Source organism: Uranotaenia lowii, chromosome 2 (assembly GCF_029784155.1).
Source record: "Uranotaenia lowii strain MFRU-FL chromosome 2, ASM2978415v1, whole genome shotgun sequence".
NCBI lineage: Eukaryota > Metazoa > Arthropoda > Insecta > Diptera > Culicidae > Uranotaenia > Uranotaenia lowii.
The window spans coordinates 88626533-88650712 of record NC_073692.1 but is presented as its reverse complement, the minus strand read 5'-3'; the positions used below and the strand labels follow the sequence as shown (position 1 = coordinate 88650712).

At 39.0% G+C, this 24180-nt stretch overlaps 2 protein-coding genes and 1 long non-coding RNA gene across 3 annotated transcripts; all 3 read left to right on the top strand.

Moving 5' to 3' along the window:
* Positions 1-409: 409 nt before the first annotated feature.
* LOC129744064 (uncharacterized) lies at positions 410-1006 on the top strand. The gene is made up of 3 exons (XR_008736797.1): positions 410-595; positions 656-814; positions 867-1006. It is a non-coding gene; the product is annotated as an uncharacterized LOC129744064 (long non-coding RNA).
* A 14410-nt stretch (positions 1007-15416) lies between these two features.
* LOC129747771 (uncharacterized) lies at positions 15417-16773 on the top strand. Its single transcript, XM_055742119.1, has 2 exons — positions 15417-15495; positions 15568-16773. Exon 2 carries the CDS (start codon positions 15579-15581, stop codon positions 16680-16682), a length of 1104 nt encoding a protein of 367 aa, XP_055598094.1. The 5' UTR covers positions 15417-15495; positions 15568-15578; the 3' UTR covers positions 16683-16773.
* Positions 16774-19506: 2733 nt separating this feature from the next.
* LOC129741646 (uncharacterized protein K02A2.6-like) lies at positions 19507-20322 on the top strand. Its single transcript, XM_055733393.1, has one exon. It carries the CDS (start codon positions 19507-19509, stop codon positions 20320-20322), a length of 816 nt encoding a protein of 271 aa, XP_055589368.1.
* The last annotated feature ends 3858 nt before the right edge of the window (positions 20323-24180 follow it).

Here is a 24180-nt window from a genome sequence, read left to right as displayed (position 1 = left end):
CGTGAGAAATTGAGTAGTTAGACCGTTAGCACGTCTCACTGCTGGGGGTTCCACAAACCACGGAATGAATTCTCATTTCATAACATTCCGGCCCCCTTGAAACCACCGGATTTCAACCAAATTCTTACAAACTACTACAATTCTTTTTAATTCAACGAATTCACCTAGTAAGCTACGTTATACAATGCAATTGCAACTTTGTTGCCCAAAAATTTATTATCTTTTAAGGGTGATAAACCCATTTCGTTTACATTACATTCTAATTCAGTAATCAATCAACTTATACAATCCATACATTCGAAATTTTAGAAACAAATTGTTACATCATGTAAGGGTGATGAGCCCCTTTTTGTTCGTACCCGTGCGCCCATGGATAACATACTCTCTCTCACGGTCTCTCACTACCAACTTTCGATTTGTTTTGGTCCGGCATTTCGTGTAACTTTTCATTTCAATTTGCTGAACGATTCGGAGCTGATGCTGATCGAAACCTTCGGAATTCCGGCCCAAACTAATTGTAGTTCCTGCTGAAGGATGCGAGTTGCTCCTGATTGCGTTCCCTTTATGGAATGGTTGCATTCTGGCTGTTCATCAGGTAAGTCAAACTGCGGTAAGAAACTTCCTAGAAGTGTGACCGTTTCACATTGGTTTACAGCTTTCGATCCAAACCCCCTTGGTTTAGAAAACAATGATGTGTGTTGCGATGCTCCTATAGGTGGTCAGACGACAATTTTACACAGCTAGCTGCAATGACCCAATCGAAAAATGCTCCTGAAACATCGAATCCGAGAGCGGCAAATGGTATGTTTTTCAGGTGAGTTGATTTTAATGAATTCAAAGGTGTTTGGTAGTGATTGTTTTCGTAGTTTTCAGATGTTGTGGCCTACACTCGATACCGTCACACGATGCTACGTTGACCAGGGACTAATGTTTGAACTTGAACGATTAATCCAATCTCGTCCTCCTGTTAGCTGAATCGATGAATTTTGAACTCAAACCCGAAAAATAAAAAGGTAATTGAAAAAAATCAATTTAAAATAGTATGCACCACCATCACAAACCATCACAGGGTACTTCAATACTATTTTGATTCATGCAAACAAAGTTCGCCCTTTCCAACAAGGCGATCAATCAATTGAATTGATTCATTTACCAACTTAGTTCACAGACATAGGCAAACAAACGCAATCATTCAATATCGTAAATAATCCCACCAAACTTTGTTGTTTGTATGTTTCTCTGATTCATATTTTCTGACACAAAATTCATCGACCCTCATTGGCCATATCTGACAAACTATTTATTCCCTCGATTTACTCGGAACTTCCGACATTTGTTGTTTCAAATAGAGTGTAAACGATTTTTCAATGGTTTCTACTAAAATTTAAGTCCTTCGTGCGGACATAAACTAATTGCACGATTTCTTTCCAAGGAAATTTTCTTCGGTTTCCAAACGGTTGATGCGCGACAATATGGGTATCTGACTTTAAAACCCCTACTAGCCAACTCCTAATTCCAATATGCTTCAATGGAATTTTTCTTACTGATAGCACATCTGACAAAGGCGTTCTTGGGTCCACCCACGACTACTAAGTTGCTCCGAGGCGGAAGAATGGAGCGTTCGAAAACCGGCCCCTGTCACGGATTGTACCATTTCCAAAAGTGAGTTGACCTTTATAAAAATCCTGCAATTTTTAACAATGGATGAGCTGATCTTGTGCCCACTTCAAACCAAGGGTTTTCACGGATGTAATTAACAAATCGAACTCTAAAACTGACTCTTAATCATCCAAATTTTCAAGAATGCTTGTCAATACTTCTTGTGCGTTTAACCTTCCGCAAGTTGAACTTAGCTGAAGTGATAAGATCCGTAGTTTCTTCGACTAGAAGCTGGCTTTCTTTGACATTGTCTGCTCCAACTAGACAGTCATCGACGTAGACGTAGAAACTATCTCGAGCCAATTCTCGACCAATTGGATAACTTACTGATCCATCTTCAACTAGCTGTTTCAGACATCTAGTCGCCAAATATGGAGTACTATCACTCCCTTACGTCCCGTCGTCAACTCGTAGGTTTTTTGCTGGTTCCTGTGATGTATCTCGTCACCTGTCCGCTGAATATGTTGACCCGGTTGCTGTACTTGTACCATCCTGACCTCTCGACGTCGGCACTGATGACGCATCGGTGCAAACGGAAGCGCATGATGACCGACAACAAATCGTTCTGCACAGTAGGCCCCACCATCAATACATCGTTTTCCGCAACGACCGTTGAGGTGTGACACGACGCATCAAAAACTACGCGTAGCTTTGTAGATGTATTTTCCGGTTTCAACACTTCGTAATGTGGAAGATAACAACCAGGTTCAAATTCTGACACATTCTGAATATTTTTCTGACCTTTCCTACTTAGATAGGATCCATTCTGACAAATATCAACTGACACATCTTCTGAGCATTCGTTCATATTTCCCATCGACAAATTTTCTTCAATGAATTCCCAACACAAGGCTTTAAGATCTGCCCTTTGCAGATTGCCTTTCTTCCAAACTGAAGAACCGACTTATCGCTTTTCCTGTAGATTCACCCAATTGGTGCAGGTGTTTTCGGCAAGGTGACGACGAAATTACCTTCTGAATTTCTCACTGACTCATCAACTGACAAAATATTATTTTTACTACATTGTTCTAACTCCCAAAACTTGTTCAGTGTCTTCCAAACTCGCAGTAGAAATAACAAACCATTCTGAACCTTTTCTTTACGAAACAATTTCAACGAAACTATCCGGAACTCTCCCGGAAACAACCCAACCAAACTCGGTTTCTTGCAGAGTTGGACCTTTTTCCGAAACATGACACTTGCCTGAACGCATCAAATCGCAGAAATATTCTGCCCCAATAATCATATCTATCGGACCCGGGTTCCAAAACTCAGGGTCCGCCAATACCAAATCATGAGGAATCTTGATTCCATTGAGCGGAACTTTAGTGGTAGGCAGATAACTCGTAATCTTAGGCAACACATGAAAACTCATATCTTCCAAAAATGAAGAAATTTCTGACACGCGAGGCCGAACTCTTGCCTCAACTGACTCAATCGATTTAGCCGACTTGTTTCCAATACCTTGGACTCTTAAAACATTCCGACTTTTCCGGAGATTCAATCTGTTCGAAAAGCTTTTCGTAACAAAACAATATTCGGAACACGAATCCAACAATGCTCTCGCAAACGCATGGTTACCAAACCGATCTTCAACCCGCACTACAGCGGTTGACATCAAAACTCTAGGTGAACGATATTTAGCGCAATCCGGCCTTGGTGCCGCATTAAACGTAAAAGAATTGTCTGTGGTGTGTTGTGGTTGAGTGTGGCGAATACGTGTTTGTATTATGGGGTATGAATTAGTGGAATTCTCTTGTGCTTGAGGATTTGTGTACGAAGATTGACTTTGTTGATCCTGTCTAATCAAATTGTGTTCGTGACCTTGCCCAGAAGGTCCTGGAAGATTTTCATTATGAAACGATTGACTGTTGACTGTCGACTGGTTTTGTGAAACGGAGCTCTGACTCGAAAAACTGTTTAAATTTCTGTGCAACATCGAGTGGTGCTTTCTGTTGCACTCACGACATGGAGCTTTGCAACAACGATCCGCAAAGTGACCGGAACCCAAACAATTGATGCAAAGCCGCTTCATCTTAACCACTCCAAAACGTTGGGGCACCGACATCGCTCTGAACTTACTGCACGCAGAAGCTGGATGAAACGAATTTTCACAGAACACACAGTTGTTCTGGAATCTCGACGAAGTATGTACTGTTGTCCGCTGTCGACGAATCTCGGTGTCTTCATGCCTACTTGGCACAATCGATTGCAGAACCAACGCTTGATCTCTAAGAAAGTCCATCACCCTCTGATATGTCGGCACTTCTTTAGAGTTATGATGACTCTCCCATTGGCGAAGTGTGACCGAATCCAGACGAGTACAAACCATATACGCGAGAATAGTCGACCACTTCTCTGTATCTTCGCCGATCTTGCCCAGCATCTGGATATTTCTGTCGAAATCACTGACCAAACGATTTAAAGCTTCTCCGCTTTCTTTCTTAAGAGGTTCGATGGCAAAAAGTGCGTCCAAATACGCCTTCACGATTAGCTTCTTATTTTCGTACCTCTTCTCTAGCATATGGCAGGCTATCTGGTAATTATCGGCAGACAGTTCGATGGAGCTGATTTCCTGATGTGCCTCTCCGCTTAACGCTGATCGCAGGTATGTGAATTTGTCGACTTCGGAGAGGTGTTCATTGTTGTGGATCAAACTATCAAACATATCCCGGAATGGGATCCAATCCCTCAGTTTTCCGTCGAAAACTGGCAACTTGATGTCCGGCAGCTTAACACGCGACATAGTGTCAGCTCTTCCTGTAGATCCAGAAGAACTTGACGATTCGATCTTCTTCGGACGAAGGGCAAGGAGTGCTGCTTTTACGGTACAGTACTGCTCTTCGACTTCCAGCGTTTCCTCGTCGAATTTTGTTTCGCGCTCAGCAGCCTGCCTCTGCAATCGCCGTTTCCTAGCTCCCTCTGATTCCTTGGCATCGTCCTTCTCTCCGTCACTATCAGCTGCATCCAAAATCACTTCCAGTTTTTGCCTTAACAGATAGTACCTCTTCATTACCGACTCAAGCAAACTCAATCTTACTTCAATCTGACTCTCATGAAGCTCAGAATTGAAATCTCTGACAAAATTCGACACTCCCTTGATGGAAGCTCGTAATTGACGCTCTTGTTTCTTAAGAATGCTGTAATCCTCCATTTTAAAAACAACTATTGTCTCAATCAAAGAAGAAATTCAAATATATTGGAAGATTAAAAATTCACAGCAAAATTGGTGAATAAAATATCACCGAAATCTTACACAATCACAGAACTCGATTTGTCTGTGATATCACTATAGATGATAACCAATAGGAATTCAACCAATAACTCCAATCCGTCACAAAACTGACTGAATCACTTAATGATTCCACTCCAAATCCCACGCAATCTGACCGAATCACTAATTTGATTCACTTTTCACAAAATCTGACTTATTTGATTCACTTGAATCCAAAAACAATCTCTGACCAATTTCAGATAACCGATAACTGACTCAAACTCAATGGATTAACTCAAAATCCAACCAATATTCAGAATAAACTAACTCAAAACGCTCGACGTTTCACAAAACCGACCTTGACTGGGAATTCGCGACTTGACAGCCAAAGTGAACCAACAAAAAGAAGTCGAATCTTAAAAACCTCAGGGATTTTGCACTCAATTTTATCAACTACCCAAATACAGTAAAAATTCCACGATTTATTTTAAGGCCACGCAAATCCAAATTACCACACAACAACAACCACAGACATGCGCTACTTATCCGAAATTATCCAATAGGAGCTCCAAATCTGTCCGAAAATCCGACCAACGTTCCGACTCCGAACCCAAAAGGCCAACTCCGGTCGGGATCCACTGCCTTTCACCTCGCTAGGCTCGATCACTAGCGGCTTGATGATGCTCCCAGGAATCCGCGATGGCGATCAGCAACAAGACTAGCGCTTTGTTCGTCTTTGCGCGTCCAAAATGACGCCAACCAATCACAATTGGAGCGTCCCAACCACACAAAATGTCCGGCACTAACAATAGGTGCACAAAACCACCACTGGACTGTCCAAAGTATCCAAATTTTTCACTAGCCTATCTGGCTCGAATGGACCAAAAATGTTCGATAACTACACTAGAGTGGACTGTAAACACTCAATCAGGCTATCAGTAAGCACGACACCAAAAACTTCACCCCGTTCCGACGCTGGGGGACCAATTTTGTTTGCCCAATTAGGAGGGTTTTTCGGACGAGTTAAAAAACGCGATGTGCACTGGTTGGTGGTTGTAAACTTATGATTTTTATTGCCGTTTGTTTTTCCTTCCAGTTCGGCGCTCTGGATCTCTCTTATTGCTCAATAACGGTGTAGCAGTGAGACGTGAGAAATTGAGTAGTTAGACCGTTAGCACGTCCCACTGCTGGGGGTTCCACAAACCACGGAATGAATTCTCATTTCATAACACTCAGATTTGAATCGTACTATCTCATTACAAATAAAATTTAAATCAAAATTTTGGAATCCAAAATGCAATCAGGGGAAAGCAGAAATTTCAAGATTTTAATCAAAATCTCAATTTTTATAACACTTTCATAACTTCAAAACACAAAAAAAATTGTGTTCTCATAATGTGAAGAAAATGTTAAAAATTAATACGAATTAAAACTTTAATGTAATAATCATTTATTAATTTCAAAAAAAAAAATATAAAAAAAAATTAAAAAGCGTATGAGAAAAGTTCTTCTAATTGTGACAAAAGTTACCTTCAAAAACAGTAATTCAGAATGGAAGTTAAATGTTCAAGACACAGAGCCATAAATCTGAAATAAGATGAGATTGAAAATATAGAAATATTCATGTTTAGAGAATCGTTAAATGAAATCCATTATTGCACTATGAGAGTTGTGATAATAATAATTTGAGAATGGTCATTAAGAGAATGATATGCTGATTTCAGGGTGTTTTTCTATTAGAGGATAGTTTTTTTAATAGTTCATCAGAATCAAAAGTATTAAATGTGGACTCAATCAGTTAAAAAAGTTATAATTAGAATTTCAAATCTTAGATTCATATTGGAAGCGAAAATCGGAGTTTTGCCGATTGATCCTATTAAGTCAACTACAGTTAGTTTTTTTTTTTAATTAGAAGGGTGTTGATTGTTCACGCAAATTTCAATAATGATCGAAATACTCACAGTAATTTTGCATTGCAAACTCATGCTAGTACTTATGAAGTAAGCATTCCAGATTGCCTGGATTTATTAATTTAAATCCCATTAATCTCCGAGAAAATTTACAATTTAAATGGATTTTGAATGTTTTTCTTCACTTCCTTCAATTTTTTCAATTTTTGGAAATTTTTTTTAAACTTTGATAATTTTTGTTTTTTTTTTAAATTTTGACAAATCTTAGAAAAAGTGAATCTATCCCCCGTTAAAGCTGTTACATTTTTAAAATACTTTAAAACCGCTCCGACTTAAAGAAGGTGGGGCTCCCAAACAAAGTAAAAATATGACACAATTCGAACAATATATGGAAACCACTAAACCGATCAACGTGAAATTTGGTGTGTAGCCGTTTTGAAAACCGGGAATGGTTTCTATAATACCTTCAAACTCCTCCAAATTAAAAAAAAAGTTGGGTGCTCCCATACAAAATTAACAAAAATTTGAAACGATTCGATAAATTTTCGGAAAGTATTGAATCGATCAATGTTGAATTTGGTGTGTAGTCGTTTTCAAGGCCGGAAATGGTTTCCATAATACTTTCAAATTACACCGAGTAATAAAAAGGGGGCTCCCATACAAAGTTAACTAAAATTTGACACAATTCGAACAATTTTCGGAAAATACTGATGCTATCAACGTCAAATTTGGTGTGAAGCCGTTTTTAAGACAGGGAATTGTTTCTTCGATGCTTTCGAACCCATTTGAATTCAAAAAAGAGGCACCCATACAAAATTAAATGAATTTGACCAAAATTCGAACAACTGTTGGAAAGTACTGAACCGGTCCACGTGAAATTTGGCGTGAAGCCGTTTTTAAGATCGGGAATGGTTTCTATAATGCCTTTCAACTCCTCCAAATCCAAAAGTAGAGGGCTCCCATACAAAACTAAAAAAATTGTCACAGTTCGAACAATTTTCAGAAAGTACTGAATTGATCAACGGGAAATTTGCTGTGAAGCAGTTTTCAAGACTCGGAATCCTTTCTTCAATTCTTTCAAACCCCTTTAAATTCAAAAAAGAGGCTCCCATACAAAATTAACAAAAACTTGATACAATAAGTACAATTTTCGAAAAATACTGAACCAATCAACGTGAAATTTGGTGTGTAGCCGTTTTGTAAATCGGGAATGGTTTCTATAATACTTTCAAATCCCTCCGAATTTCCAAAAGAGGGGCTCCCATGCAAAATTTGTATAAAAATTATCAAAATTTTAACAATCTTCGAGGAATTTTTTGGTTAAATTTGATAAACGAAAGCGTTTTGACATTATGAGATGATTTATTGAATTGACGAATAAGTTTCAACAAAATAAGATGGTTAATTGCATTGATAGACGCTTCTCTTTTAATTGAATGAAAACTCTCAAATTCAATAAATGTAACATATATATTTTTACCAAAAATAATGTTTTAGTGTTTTCATAAAGTTTGACTCACTTTTCGATGATTCACAATATTACCTGTACTAAAATACTCCTCGCGCTTCAAAATAGGCGATAAAATTTATTAATTTTATAGGTTTTTTTAAGTTTATTGAAGAACCATTTAATTTTTTTAAGGGTGGCTTCTTTAACCTACAAACCCTCTAGTTACGTTGAGACTCAAGGAAATCTAGAAGCTAAGATGCCTTAAAAAATCGCTTTTGAATAAAGATAAAATTAAATTTAAAAGGAAACTATTAAAATAATTTTATCGAACCTATTTTTCTAAAGAAGGGTTTTTTTTAGTTGGTAACCACAGGTCGTAAATCCCGGTTTACGGATTGTATTCCAAGGCACGGCGAGCCACCGCGTCCCCCCAGTTTGCTACTCTGGGTCCATAGGTACAATGGAAAGACTCATGATATACTCCGTGTATACCCCCTACTCCTTAAACTCCACCTGGGGCCGCAGACCTGGTTCCCACCTCGAACTGTTTAGTAAACTATGCTTCAATAGTGGGAGGTCTATTCGCGCTAATGCGCTCCAAGGCAATACTCATTAACGAGACCACTTTCAGCAAAACCTCTCATCCATACGACTCGACGCCTGAACTCTCCTCTAACGACTTGAGAACCGACATCTCCTCGTAATGACTCGAGATTCCCACACATACCTCTCCTCTTCGTGACTTGAGGAATGATCTCACCTTTAACGACTCGAGATCCGACCCCTGCTCGCATCGACTCGAGGCTACCTCTCCTCTGCACGATTCAAGGTCTGATCTCTCCTCTAATGACTTGAAATCTGACTTATCCTCGTAATGACTCAAGGTGACCACTTGTACCTCTCCTCTTGTTGATAAGGGGCCTGATCCCTCCTCTTACGACTCGAGACCCGACCCCTTATCATAAAGACTCGGGGTTGACCACACAAACCCGTCCACCTGAAGGTTTGAGGCCTGACCTCTCCTCTAGCGCCTCGAGGTCCGACCTCTTATCTTCAGAGATCGAGGTTTGCCACCTTGCCCGTCGTGTGCCTGATCGAGAGCGGCTTATCCTAGACTCGCGCCTGTCACGGCACACGCGCGGGACTTAACGCAACGACTCGGATGATTCCCAACGAAGACGTCATCCTACTCCGACTCGAATGGCTCACCCGGCGTCGAGAGCCATTCTACCCGTGGGTATTCCCCGAACGTGAATAACCCTTTCCCAACGATTTCCACAACGAAGAAGGTCAAGTCTTATCCCCACAGCGTCTGTCGTTGAGAACAGCCCTACTCGGATACTCTCCAAAGGTGGAGCATCATACGCACGATCGCGGCGCACCCACGGCATCCGCTACGCTGAAGGTATTGTCTTATCTTTGTAGCTTCAAACCGTGGGGTTGGACGCACTCTACTCGACACCCCCCGTCGATGGGGTCAGTCTACTCCGACCGTTGTCCGGTCTTCTTTATCCCCCTTGGCTGGCAACCCTAGGATTTTTGGCCCGCGGATTTTCCTGCCCGTTGTGTGCCAGATCGAGAGCAGCTTGTCCTGGACTTGCGCCTGTCACGGCACACGTACGGGACTTGGAACGCTACGACTCGGATGTTTCCCGACGGTGACGACATCCACACATTATTGCCATTCGCCAGCCAAGGAAGGGATTTTGAGATTGGAGAAGGCTTCTTATCCTACGAAATAATTTACAACCGATCTGACAAGAGCTACAGAGTTCTGAACTTGTGAATACGTCACGTGCATGATGGGAAAGCTTTATTAACGGATAGTATTCGAGTAGTGTTCTACCCTTCGAGAGAAGCTGCGGGGATGAGACTAGATTTTCTCCATGGTGCATGTCTTTTAATCTGAGTATTAGTGAAGAAAGCTCTTTAAGAAACCCTACCAGTTTGGTCGAACAAACAACACATCTCGCTGGGAAATATGTACCAAATTGCAAATATTTGAGAGGAGATGTGCAAATAGGAATCTGAGAGCTATTTGCTTATGAAAACACCAAGATTTTTGCACTCGGTATCAATACGCCGTGTAAGTCAAGAACACTAGGGACAAGGATTTTTTGGTCTCAGAAACCGCATTAAATCGCGAAAACCGTGCAAAAGAACCGTACTGTTTAAAAAAAGCCTTGCTTAAAAAAGCCGTGTTAGAACAACCTTGCAAAAAACCCTGAAAAAACTTGGAATATAGCTTTTTAGAACTCTAACGCGATTTTGAACGTTCCTGTCGAGACTAACATTCAACGCAGAGGTAGAAACAAGATCAGAGGCCCCACATAACTTTAATGCTTAAGAAATTAACCTTTTGTGAGCAACACCTTGAGTCGACACAAATTGAATTTAAAGTTACAAAACTGAAGAAGTGTGGTTGCTCGTGAAAATTTTGTAGAAAAAAAATGCTTCCTGAACCTTCAAGTAAGCTTGCGAACACAGCTTCAAGGGTATTTATGGTCATGAAATTTTATGGTCACAGTAAATAGTTCTAGCCATTCTTCTGAAATGAGTGAATGAGAAAATACGATCAACTGGAACATGATTTGTTTGAATATTCTTGGTTTTGGTTAGAGAATTGCTATTGAGTTCTTTTATCAGTAAAAATGTACCAAAAAAGTATTTAGTAAAAGATTAAATAATTGTAACATTTCATAAATTTGGTTACTATACAAAAAGCATGTTTTAAATGGAAATTAAAACCAGCATTGTTTACTGTTAAATTTTGCGTTCGCATGTCCCAAATCAGTGCAACTTTTACTAGAAAGAAGCAAACACTTTCCACCAACAATAAGCCATTTGATCTCGACTGCGACGAAAAATAGGTCCAGCTGGATTAGCAACTCGGTTCGAGTAAATGGCGAACCGAGATAGGGAGAAACTTTTTTTTTTGCTGCTCAAACAACCCTGGCCCGGTATTTCTCAAAAACCCTCCGCACGTCGAGAGGCACTCAAAGTTATGCTCGTTATTTTATAATTATGAATTTCCGCCTGACTGGTCAAAAGATGACTGTTTTACCTTGCCGCCCACGCTTCCCGATACCATCAAACCCTGGCGTCCGTCGAGTCATTGGCAGTCCCGATCAAAGACTAGCATCAGCAGCAGCCATCGCCGCCGTGTTTTTCGGTGATTGATGAAAATTAATTAAATTTACATGAATGGCCGCCACGCAGGGACCTGCTTAATGTAGCAAAAATGGATCCCCGAGGGCATAAAACGGAAAATTCAGAAAACACAAATCGCCAAATGATGGATCCGAATGGAATTAAGTCTTTGGGAATGCAGTCAAGCCGAATTAACAAATTCTTTTTTTTTCGCCCGGTACCAACATTTTACGAGAACCCCCAACTGAATTCACGGACTTTTATCCTCGCTAACAAATGGAAAATTTATGGATCAAATATTTCACTCGATGCGCATTTAATCTTCATTCTGTTTGGGTTGTAAAATTCGTGGTTGGTTTATTGATTGGAGGGATTTCGGAGATAAATATGATCATAAATATCAATTTCAAATAAGGTGAAAAAACCTAGCGTTACATGTAATTGAATTCAAGTTTCATTTGTGCAGAAGAAATCAAATTTCGCTTCCATTGGAAACGTTTCGCTGGTATTTTTTTTGTTAAGAAATGTGAAAAGCTGCTTGTTTAATTGCCGAAATTCAATAAATCAAAGTTAAACAAAAATTATTATCCATGGTTTCAGTACATTACGAATTCGTTAGAATTACTAAAAACAGTTTAAGTCTTGAATATAGACATGAAATCGATTTAACATATAACAACAAACAGGTTTTTAAAAAAATTTCAAAGACAAAAATTCATCAAATCATACAATTTTCCACGTTTGATAGAAGAGTCTCCCTTATTCAACAAACTATTCGCGAAACAAAAATAATCAGGCCATTCTCTAGACCACTACTTAATTTAAGTTTAAAATAGACGTGTTTCTATTGATATTAACAGATGAAAAATTTTGTTCAAAAACTTTGAACTTCAATATTATCAAGTTACTTCAGAATTGAGTTTAACTCATAAAATTTCGATGCTACTTATTCCAAATTTGATTTTTGGCAAAAATTTCCTATCTATCAGTCCCTGGTGACTCCCCTCCTGAAAGTCAAAATAATAACACTTTCCTTACAAGCATTCCCTTTCCTTCCAATCCTATCATTCTTTGCTTGGTGACTCCCCTCCTAAAAGTTAAACAAAAAAAAATCCCTATCCATAAATTGTCTTCTCTTTCCTTATAATCCATCCTTGAGTTCATCCTTTGAATCCATTCCTAAAAGTCTGTTGCTGTCACCGATGCTGCTAGAGATGCTGCTGGGGATGCCGCTGTAGATGCTACCGTTTTTGCTGATGGAGATGCTGTTAAGTATCCGGTCGGGAAAACTCGTATAGACAAATGTGAAGACGTTACCATATTCGAATCTATCCATCACAACGTATGATTTACAATTTTACGAGTTTATAGTACACCTTTAGCAAAAAACAGGAAATTTAATAATGTTAAAAAAAACTACAAATTTGATAATTAACCAACAATGTTTCTTAAGATGTGTAATTTATGATTATGGCTAGAACATCTCAACACAACACCTAAACAAACTATGCAATTCCCGGTATAATTTTAAAATCTTCTTTTGTTGCCAAAAAACTGTCCATTTGTTGCCTCAACATACAAAGCATCTGTGCAAACAATATGACAAAGTTCGACGAATTTAGACAAATTCTTAAAGTTTCTGGTGTAGATATTGCAGCCGTTTGTGAAACCTGTGTGTGGCTGGGTATCAACAAGCCACAAGCACGGTGGATCACCCTCAGTGTGCGTGGATGCCGGCGAGTCACGGCGGTCAGCGATTATTACGGTGCGGTGCGTAGACCTCCCTTCCCAGCCAGCGGATGCCTTGGCATCACCCCGAGGGCAATTGACAGACTTGCACATTTGGCGACCGTGACCGGTGTTTCTTAGTTAAATTTGGTTATTGTGAAAGAAACAAAAAAAACGAGCCATGGAAAATGTACAATCAAAGGTTATACACGCAAGTAAAATAAACCCATATCTGAGGGAAATATGAAAGAGTAATTCATTTACTCATTTTTGAGATGACGCATTCTAGAAGAGGGAGACCACAAGAGAGTTTAAAAAAAACACGTATTGGAGAAAAATATGCAATTTAAGTGCGTTGAATGGAAGATTGAATTTTTAACGAGTAAAGTTAAAATTTCAAGTGAGTCGAGAGGACAGCTTATGTGTCAACAAAACTTAAGTGCGTTGTGAGGACAACTTGATGTTAAAATAGATGAACATGAAATGTTAAGCGAGTTGAGAGGACAGCTTGACTTAGCAGGAAAGCGAGTCGAGAGGACAGCTGGATATTTCAAGTGAGTTGAGAGGACAGCCTGAAATAGGATAAGCGAGTCGAGAGGACAGCTTTTATGTCATCAAAACTCAAGTGCGTTGAGAGGACAGCTTGATGTTAAAATTTAAAAAAAAAAAACCTGAAATGTTGAGCGAGTTGAGAGGACAGCTTTTACATTTTTTGAGCTATTTCAAGTGAGTTGAGAGGACAGCTTGAAATAGGATAAGCGAGTCGAGAGGACAGCTTTTATGTCATCAAAACTCAAGTGCGTTGAGAGGACAGCTTGATGTTAAAAAAAAATTAAAAAAAACCTTGAATGTTAAGCGAGTTGAGAGGACAGCTTTTACATTTTTTGAGCTATATCAAGTGAGTTGAGAGGACAGCTTGACTTAGCAGGAAAGCGAGTCGAGAGGACAGTTGGATATTTCTAGTGAGTTGAGAGGACAGCTTGAAATAGCATAAGCGCGTCGAGAGAACAGTTTGATGTTTAAAAGGATGAACATGAAATGTTAAGTGGGTCCAGAGAACAATTTGACTTAGCAGGAAAGCAATTCAAAAGAACAACTGGATATTTCAAGTGAGTCGAGAGGACAGCTTGAAAACAGGATAAAGTGAGTCAAGAGGACAGCTTATACGTCAACAAAATCGTGATCGGGAAAGAAGTAAATGCTTATACATACAAAGAAAGGAAAGATTATCTTTCAAAAAACTGGAACATTTTGTCTTTGGAATGAAAGTTCGGAACAAAAACAAAAAGACTGCAATAATTATGGAACTGTGTGAACATTCAGATGCAAGAGAATCTCAATTTGATAACCTAAGCCGAGACTTAATATCGCGCTAAACCTCCTTGAGCAGAAGCTAAATTGGGAAAAAAAGAAACGCTCCATTGTACGCGCGGGAAAAAAAACAAAACAAAATATAAAAGCCGATAATATAACATCTTTCCTTTCTAACTAGCGAGAGAGAAGAAGCATAAAGTCATGCTGTTTTTAACCTTTTTAGTAAAATTCTCGATATCGTATTAAATGTGTAGAATGCTGATGTTAAAAATAAACAAACCTGTCAGGAAGTAAGTCGCAAAAGGAAAAAAGCGTCGCTTGTTGAGACGCCGTTCGGTTAAGTGCTAGGCCAACTACATGAGAAATCCTTACATTCCTTGTTTTGTAATATTATACTTTCAAAAAATCCAAATATGAGCGCTAATTATCATAGCAGTATTTTCTACTAGCGACACGTAGCATGCATCGCGACGTTAAAAATCATAACGATGCATCGCGAGTTTCCTAGGAGACTTGAAGCTTGCAATTGTTAGGAAAGAAAACATAAACTATATTCGTGTAATACGCTGCACAAACAAAATCGCCTATTGTCCAATAGGCGATCCAATTGAATTGAATTCCAATTGAATAAATAAAAAAAAACAAAAAAAAAAAAAAGTATATGACAAAAATATCGCCAGTAAGAAAGTGTCGCTAGTCCTACTGTCGCTATGCGGTTTGGTACCATATACTTAATATTTAATCGCCATCACCATGCGTCAACGTTATCGAGTTATAACATTTCGTTTGGAAAAAATCATTTGAAATAATCCATCAAAGCGAATGATTTCCGAATTCACCGCAATATATACTCAAATCCAAAAATATTGGAATAAAGTAAGGTTGGTTGGTCCCTCGAATTGGTTTGTTTTTCATGACCGTGCAACACAAAGATATCTAGTTCCTATAAAAAAAATTGGCGTGTAACACATTTCGCAAAAAAAAAAACACCAAAGCATCGGTTTAGAGAGTTTGAGTGGTTTGAACGTCTTTAATAATAAGAAAATCACAGGTTTTGCTGACGGAAAAAGGTAATATATTTTTCAAATAACGGATTAACGAGCACAGTAAACAGGAAGTAAGAGAAAACAAAATATTTTCAGTCCTCCTCACAATGAATGTTCCGGGAAAGTACGTCCGTGCACCATCATCGAAAATCAGTTCACCTTCAAAATCAGGAAAACCGGGGAAATATGTCCGTGTTCAGGTACCAGCGAACGACCCATTCGACCATTATTATTTGGAACCAGTGGACCAAACACAACTGCTGGAAGCTAAGGTTTCCGAGTTGCAAGAAGTGATTCGGGAGTTAACGAATACTAGAAACTCCACTACACCTGTTCCGCTTCCAAAAAACGATGCTGCGTCTAACGAAGGTCCAATTCGCTGGGACATCATAAAGCCTTTCCCAAAGAATGTGCCTACCTCAAAAATGTGGGAGGCCTGGAAACGGTTCATTGAGGACTTCGAGATTGCAGCCTCACTCGCAAACATTCGTAATCAAAAGCGCCGGATGGACATGCTTCTGCTCTCCATGGGGGATGAGCTCAAAAGTATCGTACGTGCAGCTAAACTCCGTCCACCTGCGGATGATAATTGTTTCATAAAATTTGTGAACAACATCGATGTTTACCTCAAATCGATGACAGATCCTGCTGCGGAGCATGAGGCGTTCTCCAACATGCGCCAAGAAGAAGGCGAATCAGCAATAAGTTTTCACGCCCGCCTTACTGAGAAAGTCCGATTGTGCGGATACAGTGAAGCTGATACTGATCGGTTCGTCTGGACTCAGCTTACGAAAGGTCTTCGGAATGCGGATTTGCGGAAAGATGCACGGATATATGGTCACGACGTAAACAAAATTGTTGTTTCTGCTACAAGGGCAGAGGCATTCGCTTCGGATTCCATTCAGCCGGTAATTGAAAGCTCCGCCATGACAGTCAGCAGGAATTTCAAACCGGTTCGAAGCAGTCAACGGTCTCGACCTTTTCGTCAACCAAACTATCAAGCTCGGGCCAGGAATCAAAACAGGTATAATCCGTATGGATCTCATCGAAGAAACCAAATTCCTCGGCGAAAAAGGTGCATAAGATGTTTCGAAAGCATACACATCGATGAACCATGCCCTGCAGAGGATAAACAATGCTACCGATGTAGGAAGATCGGTCATCTGGCAAAAGCGTGTCGCAATCCCGAAGTGGATGTCATCCAGGACTAAAAGTTTATCGCTCGTGAACGTGCCATCGATAAAACCGACGAACAGGTAACAGATGAAATTTGAATTCCTGAAATTAAAAAAGAACAAGTATGAGTAGAATAAAATCATGCATATTTCAAACGTTGTTTTCTTAATTCTCTAACGATTCCAGCAAATTCATGCCCTTTCCCTTGAGGATGTGTTGGTGTCTTGTCGAATCGGTTCCTCGAGACCCATCAAGCTACTTATTGACTCGGGTGCAGATGTCAACATCCTGGGCGGCGATGATTGGATGTCCCTCAAACAGCAATATGAAGCAGGTATGGTAAATCTAAAAGAAAACACGAACATTAGTGGACAAAATATCAGAGCATATGCTGCAAATCGACCAATAGCGGTCCATAGTGCCTTTGAGGCGACTATCGAAGCGATCGGCCTTTCTAAACCTATCGTTTTGGCCAATTTTTTGGTCGTGCTCGAAGGGAAACGTTCCCTTCTAGGGAGGAGCACCGCTAGCGATATGAAATTACTCAAGGTCGAAACTCAAATCAATACTTGCGAAGAGCTTAACATATTCCCCAAGGTCCCGGATGTCAAAATTAGGTTCAGTATTGACAGAACAGTTCCGCCCACTAAAAATGCCTATTACAACATCCCAGCAGCATACCGCGATGAGGCTAGGAAAAGACTCGATATGATGGAAAAACGGGGCATTATAGAAAAAGTCACTACCGCGCCCCGTTGGATCAGCGGCATGTCGGCTGTCCCAAAAGGCAAGCACGACTTCAGACTAGTTGTCAATATGCGCGCACCGAACACTGCAATTAAACGGGAGTACTTCCGCTTACCTATGATGAATGAAATAAGATTGAAATTGCATGGCGCGCGTTATTTCACCAAGCTCGATTTATCTGACGCGTTCTATCATCTGGAACTAGAAGAGTCAAGGGATCTTACAACTTTTTTGACAGAAAACGGGATGTATCGGTACACTAGATTGATGTTCGGGGTCAACTGCGCCCCGGAGATCTTTCAGCGCGAAATGTCGCGCATCCTGGAAGGCATCAAAAATAAAATAGTGTACATCGACGACGTTCTCGTTTATGCCGACACTGTAGACAAGCTTCGGAATTCAGTTGCCCAAATACTCGCAACCCTGCGCGCGAATAATCTTACACTTAATTTAAAGAAGTGTGAGTTTGATCGAACCCGGGTCAAATTTCTGGGTCACGAATTGAGCCAGGATGGATTCAACATCGAAGCCACGAAGATCGGAGATATCCAAAAGTTTAGATCGCCAACAACAGTATCCGAGCTTCGTAGTTTCCTCGGCCTTGCCTCTTTCGTGAGCCCTCATATAGCCAACTTTGCTGATATTTCACGACCATTGTGGTCAGCAGTGACTGTGCCAAATTGGACATGGGATGCTGAGCAGGAAAGCGCATTCAGGAAAGTCAAAGATGAGATCGTGCGATCAACAGTTGCTTTGGGATATTTCTGCGAGACGGAGAAGACGATACTCTACACGGATGCATCTCCTTACGCCCTTGGCGCAGTATTAACCCTTTAATGCATAGTGTTGTTTTAAAACAACACTAATCTAAATCCAAATATCTCGAAAACGCGTGAATATTTTAATGTGGTGTATTCACAAAAAATATTCTAGAGATTAAAAGAAATTAGCCCATGGTATTTCTATTACGATATTCTAATGTATGTTTGAGATATCGAAAAAAGTATGCGAAAAAAATGCAAAAATTAAATTTATTTATTTTTTTGAAAAAAGTAGATTTTGGAAAATCGCTGTTATTTCTTCAGATTTGCAAATTCTAACAATTTTTTTAATTTCATTTAATTACAATCACTTTCCTGCACCCAATCAACAAGGTTTTGAAGAAATTGGAAAAATTGTATTGAAATGAACCAAGAATTTCGAAAAATATTTTTCAACTTTGATGGGCCATAACTTTTATAATACTGAAAATAACGAATTCAAACCTGTTGAGTTTTGTTATTCAAATTAAAATGTTAATATTTCACTGAGTCAATAACTGAAATTCTCATTTTAAAAAAGTCATGCATTAAAGGGTTAATTCAAGAGAACAAGGATGGAGTTTCGCGAATTATAAGCTTTGCGTCTAAAGCATTGACCGTAACGGAGAGGAAATACTCGCAAAACCATAGGTAAGCCCTGGGTGCAGTATGGGCCGTTGAGCATTTCAGTTACTTCCTACTTGGTCGACGTTTCTTGTTAAGAACAGATGCTCAAGGGATGATGTTTATCCTAGGAAGAACACGCAAAGGTTCGAAAAGGGCTCTGACGAGGGCCGATGGCTGGGCACTACGCCTTAGCCCTTATGATTTCGAGATCGAGTACATACGAGGCTTACAAAATATAGCAGACCCATCTTCACGGCTTTACCAAGGTGATGACCCAGCGTTTGATGAGAAAATCAGCCCCTGGGAAGTTTGCAATTTGGATCGATATACTATTGAATTCCTCACTGAGGAGGAAATCAGAGAGCATACCCAAAATGATCAAACGCTTTTACAGGTAACATCCTCCCTAATAACTTAACATTGGAATAGCAAAGAGTTGTTCGGAAAATTTATTTATTTATTTCAGGTAATCTCATGCCTAGAGACAAATATATGGCCGAAAACCGTAGTTGGGTTCAAAGCAATCGCAAAAGATTTGAGCTATAAAAATGGAATTCTTTTGAAAAACGGTTGTGCTGTTATTCCAGAATCTTTGAGAGCTAAAGCTCTGGACATAGCTCATGCGGGGCACCCTTTACAGGCAAAACTGAAAAGCATCTTGAGAAGGAGAATTTGGTGGCCAAAAATGGGTAGAGACGCTGAGAAGTGGGTGGCAGTTTTAAACAGCATCTTCGAGAAAGAAGGGTTCCCAAGAGCTATCAAATCAGATAATGGCCCACCCTTTAACGGCTCGGAGTACTCGAGATACTGTTCAAAACGGGGAATCCAAACTATTTTCTCGACACCGTTTTACCCTCAACAGAACGGACTGGTTGAGAGTTTCATAAAAATAGTCAATAAAGCCATGTCTGCGGCATTGTCGGAAGGATTAGGTTATCAAAAACAGTTACAAGCTGCAGTGCAGGCTTACAACTCTGCAGACCACACGAGCACTAAATTACCACCAGAAGAAGCTATGATGGGTCGAAAAATACGCCGGAACTTACCTTTATTGTGTCCGGGGAAACCCGACCATAACGATACCTTTTTGGAAATAAGCGACCGTGAGGCAAAACTTTCTTCTAAAGCCCGCGAGTATAAACGTCGTGGCGCCCGATCATGTAAGGTTAAGCCAGGCGACACAGTGATTGTAATGAGGCAAATGAAACCCAAAGGTGAACCTAGATTTGAGAAAAATCGCTATTTGGTAATCACAGAAAAACATGGTACCTTATCTCTTCGTGACACGGACAGTCGGTTGATTCAAAGACAGGTTACCCAGACGAAAAAGGCTCATTCTTGGAGATCTCCTACACGCGGTCCTTCTGGTAACACGACAGGTGGTTCCGTAGCCGTTCCTAGTCCGAACAATCCGGCCATTGAGCGTCCGACACGAGAAAGGAGAGCTCCGCAGTATTTGGATGACTACGCCCGAATGGTCCAGGAAAATCGCGATTCTTAACTTGACGTCTGTTCGCTTCAAATGTGAAAAAATAACTTGATTGATCGTAGGTCCTAAACCATGGCACACTTCGAAAAACTTTAATACTTATCGACTATACCAAAGGATTTATTTTTATCGATTTCAATAAACCACGTTTACATATTCATTTAACATTTTTTTTAATGGAGTAGAATGGGGATGTGTGGCTGGGTATCAACAAGCCACAAGCACGGTGGATCACCCTCAGTGTGCGTGGATGCCGGCGAGTCACGGCGGTCAGCGATTATTACGGTGCGGTGCGTAGACCTCCCTTCCCAGCCAGCGGATGCCTTGGCATCACCCCGAGGGCAATTGACAGACTTGCACAACCTGGCTCAGTGAAGAGAAATCTTCTAGTTTAATCAATATCAATAGCTATTCTACAATTCGCAGTGATCGAGTGGGTAAAGTAGGAGGAGGATTGCTTTTGTATGTAAAAAAATGTCTTAAATCCAAATTATTAGAATCTTTTTTCATCGTGCGAAATTCTCACTACATTGAATACATGTTTGTAGAAATTTTGGTCAATGAGCATAAATTATTGGTTGGGTTGATCTATAATCATTCTAGCTTAGAATGTACAAGATAAAATTTTGCGATACGGTTCGACATACGATGAATTAATATTTTTGGGCGATTTCAATACGAATATGCTAGTGCACACTCCGAAAACGGAATGTTTTAAGGAAATGCTTGTTTCCACGTCCATGTTCATTGTTGGATCCGAGCCTACCTTTTTTCATAAAAAGGATGTTCTCGATTAGATTTATGAATTACTATACACCTGAATCAGTTCTCAAATTTGAACAAACAAACGTGCCTTTTGCTTCAAATCATGACATGATATATGCTTCACTTGACATAAATATTGAACCTGCCAACGGATATACTTATTTTTGAAATTACAGAAAATAGATTCTAATTCGATTCTCGATTATTTTGACACCATAGATAAGCAATTATTTTATTCAAATTATGATCCCGACAGCCTTGTAGATTCCTTCAACGTCAATATAAAATCATTACATGACAATTGCGTTCCATTGGATCGTTTTAAACAGAAAGATAATTGTTTCAACCCTTGGTTTAACTCGTCAGTTCAGAGAGCCCTTATTGATAGGGATCGCACGTACATGAGATGGAAGCTAACAAGAATGACTGAAGATCATGTGGCTTTTAAAAGACTGAGAAACATTGCAAACAACAAAGTAACTTCTGCAAAACGTGAATTTTTGAATTTTTGAATTAATGAGAACAGAATCGACCCCCAAAGATTTTTGGAACAGAGTGAAACGAATGGGAATAACTTCGAGGAACACTATTGTTGAAACAAATCATGAGGCAAACGACATCAATTCCATTTTCCATAGTTGTTTCACAACAGACACTAGTTATTCTCGTTATTTTTTATACACACCATGAAAAATGCTTTGCTTTTACCTATTTCGAAGAATATGAAGTGATTAATGTTGTTTATGAAGTCACATCAAACGCAATCGGTTTGAATGAGCTCCCAATAAAGTTTATTAAATATTTACTGCCTTTTCTTTTGTAACCATTGCTTCATCTTTTCAATGTAATAATTCGAACATCAACTAAGATCATTCCTTTTAGGAAAAAATCTTTCAAATTTGAATAGTTTACGACTCATAAGCATATTATGTGCTGTTTCTAAGGTGTTCGAACGTTTACTTAAAAATCAAATTGTGCTTTATCTAGCAAACAACAATCTTATCAATGAAAGTCAGCCTGGCTATCGATCTGGTCACAGCACAAAAACAGCAATGATTAAGATATGTGATGATATTGAAAAATCAATTGATGAAGGCAGTAATGTTATAATTGTTCTTCTTGATTGCACAAAAGCATTTGACACCATTTCTCATAAAAAATTGTGTGATAAACTTAATTGAAATTTTATTTTCTACCATCAGCTGTTAAATTGATATTTTCCTACCTAGAGAACACACAACAAGCAGTCTTATGTAACAATAAGTTATCAAGATTTTTAACAGTAAGTTCTGGGGGCCTCAAGGCTCTGTTCGTGGACCTATCTTGTTTAGCCTATACATAAATGATCTTCCCAACGTTATTAAATATTGTTCAATCCACATTTTTGCTGACGACATACAGCTTTCGCTTCTTGTTAGGACAGGCATATTCACGACATGAATCATCTAGTAAATACTGATTTAGAATAAGGTTGCCAGATTTTTTTCAGCACGTATCGGGGCCAGATAAACCGCGCAATTTTTTATATAAAAACCAAGCAAAATACGGACATTCAATTTTAAATTGATTACCATAAATCCGGGCAATATCAGGGCAAATTTTCTCAAAACTCAGAAATTTCTCAACAAAAACGTGAAAAAAAAAATTTTTTTCTTCAAAATTCATCGATAGAGTTCAAACCGTATTTTAGGCTTCCAAAAAACCGTCCATGATTATTTTTATAAAACTTGCTCTAAAGATTTCGTTTTGGAGGTGTTTGTTGTTTTTCCATTGTTTAATTTGCCAAATATATTGAATAAATCCGGGCAAAATCCGGACATTTTTCAATGACATCCGGGCAACCGGGCCGGGCTGGACTGTTCTCAAATTTGGTATTAAATATCCAGGCAAACCCACATAAAACCGGGCAATCTGGCAACCTTAATTTAGAATCACTGCGAATGTGGGCTTCAGCTCATTTCCTAACTTTAAATGCCTCTTAATCAAATGCTCTATTCATTACGCGAGGTAGCGCCATACAAAAAAAAACAACTTTGAAACTTGGAAATTATCATATTAAACTTGTTGAAAAGCTGTAAGTTTAGGGTTTACAATAAATAAAGTTCTCATGGAATAATCACGCACTTGTGCAATGTGGAAAAGTTTATGGTACGTTAAAAAACTTGCAACTCAAATCAGAATTTTTTAACGAGAATGTCAAGGTTCGACTTTTTAAATCGTTTATACTTTACTTCATACTTTATATCAATAGATTTCCTTCTGCCTTCGGTCACTACTCAAACACTAGATAGAGTTAAGGTTGCCCTAAAAAAAAAAAAATAATTGGATTCACCAGTTGTTTTTAAATTTACAAAACTATATGATTTTTACCCTAATAAGAAAATAGGGTTAATTGCAAATACCTTTGTTTTTACTGAAAAATCATATAAAAAATGTTTTAAAAGTTATAGTTTTTGATATATTTGTTATGTCGTTATGCATAAAGCAAGATCTGCAGTTACTTTTGATTTTTAGCTTTTCTGTCAATGATTTTTATTAAAGAGAAAGCATAAATGTGCTGTATACATTTAGGAGTAAAAAATACTTTAAAAAAAAATTAAAAATCATATTCCAGCATATGGAAACAAGATTTAAACTGTGAATCATTGATTTGCATGTTGATGCATTTTAGTCCAGACAGGTAACGAAATTTGAAAAATATTTATTTAAAAAAATTAAATGATTGTCCGTAAAATATTTATACACCAACAGTGTTGATATAGGATAACAAATTTTTTTTTTGTTTCGATTATAGTCGTTTTAACATCTTTATGTCATTCGCGACTTATATCAACGATGAAGTTGGCGGACAAGTCATTGAAAAACTTATCCGGTACAACTGTTATCGATGTTTACTCTTGGGCTCGAACTCACGGACATTGGCTCAGAAAGCAACTGACTTGCCAATTGAGCTATATCACAAGCCCTGGATAGGATAACAAAAGCAATATAAAGTTTGTAAAGGATATCATTAAGCCAATCTGTCATACTGTGGAAAGTTTATTAATGGCTTCGAAACATGTAAAAATTTCGATTTTCTGTGAGGATCAAAAACCTCAAAAAAAA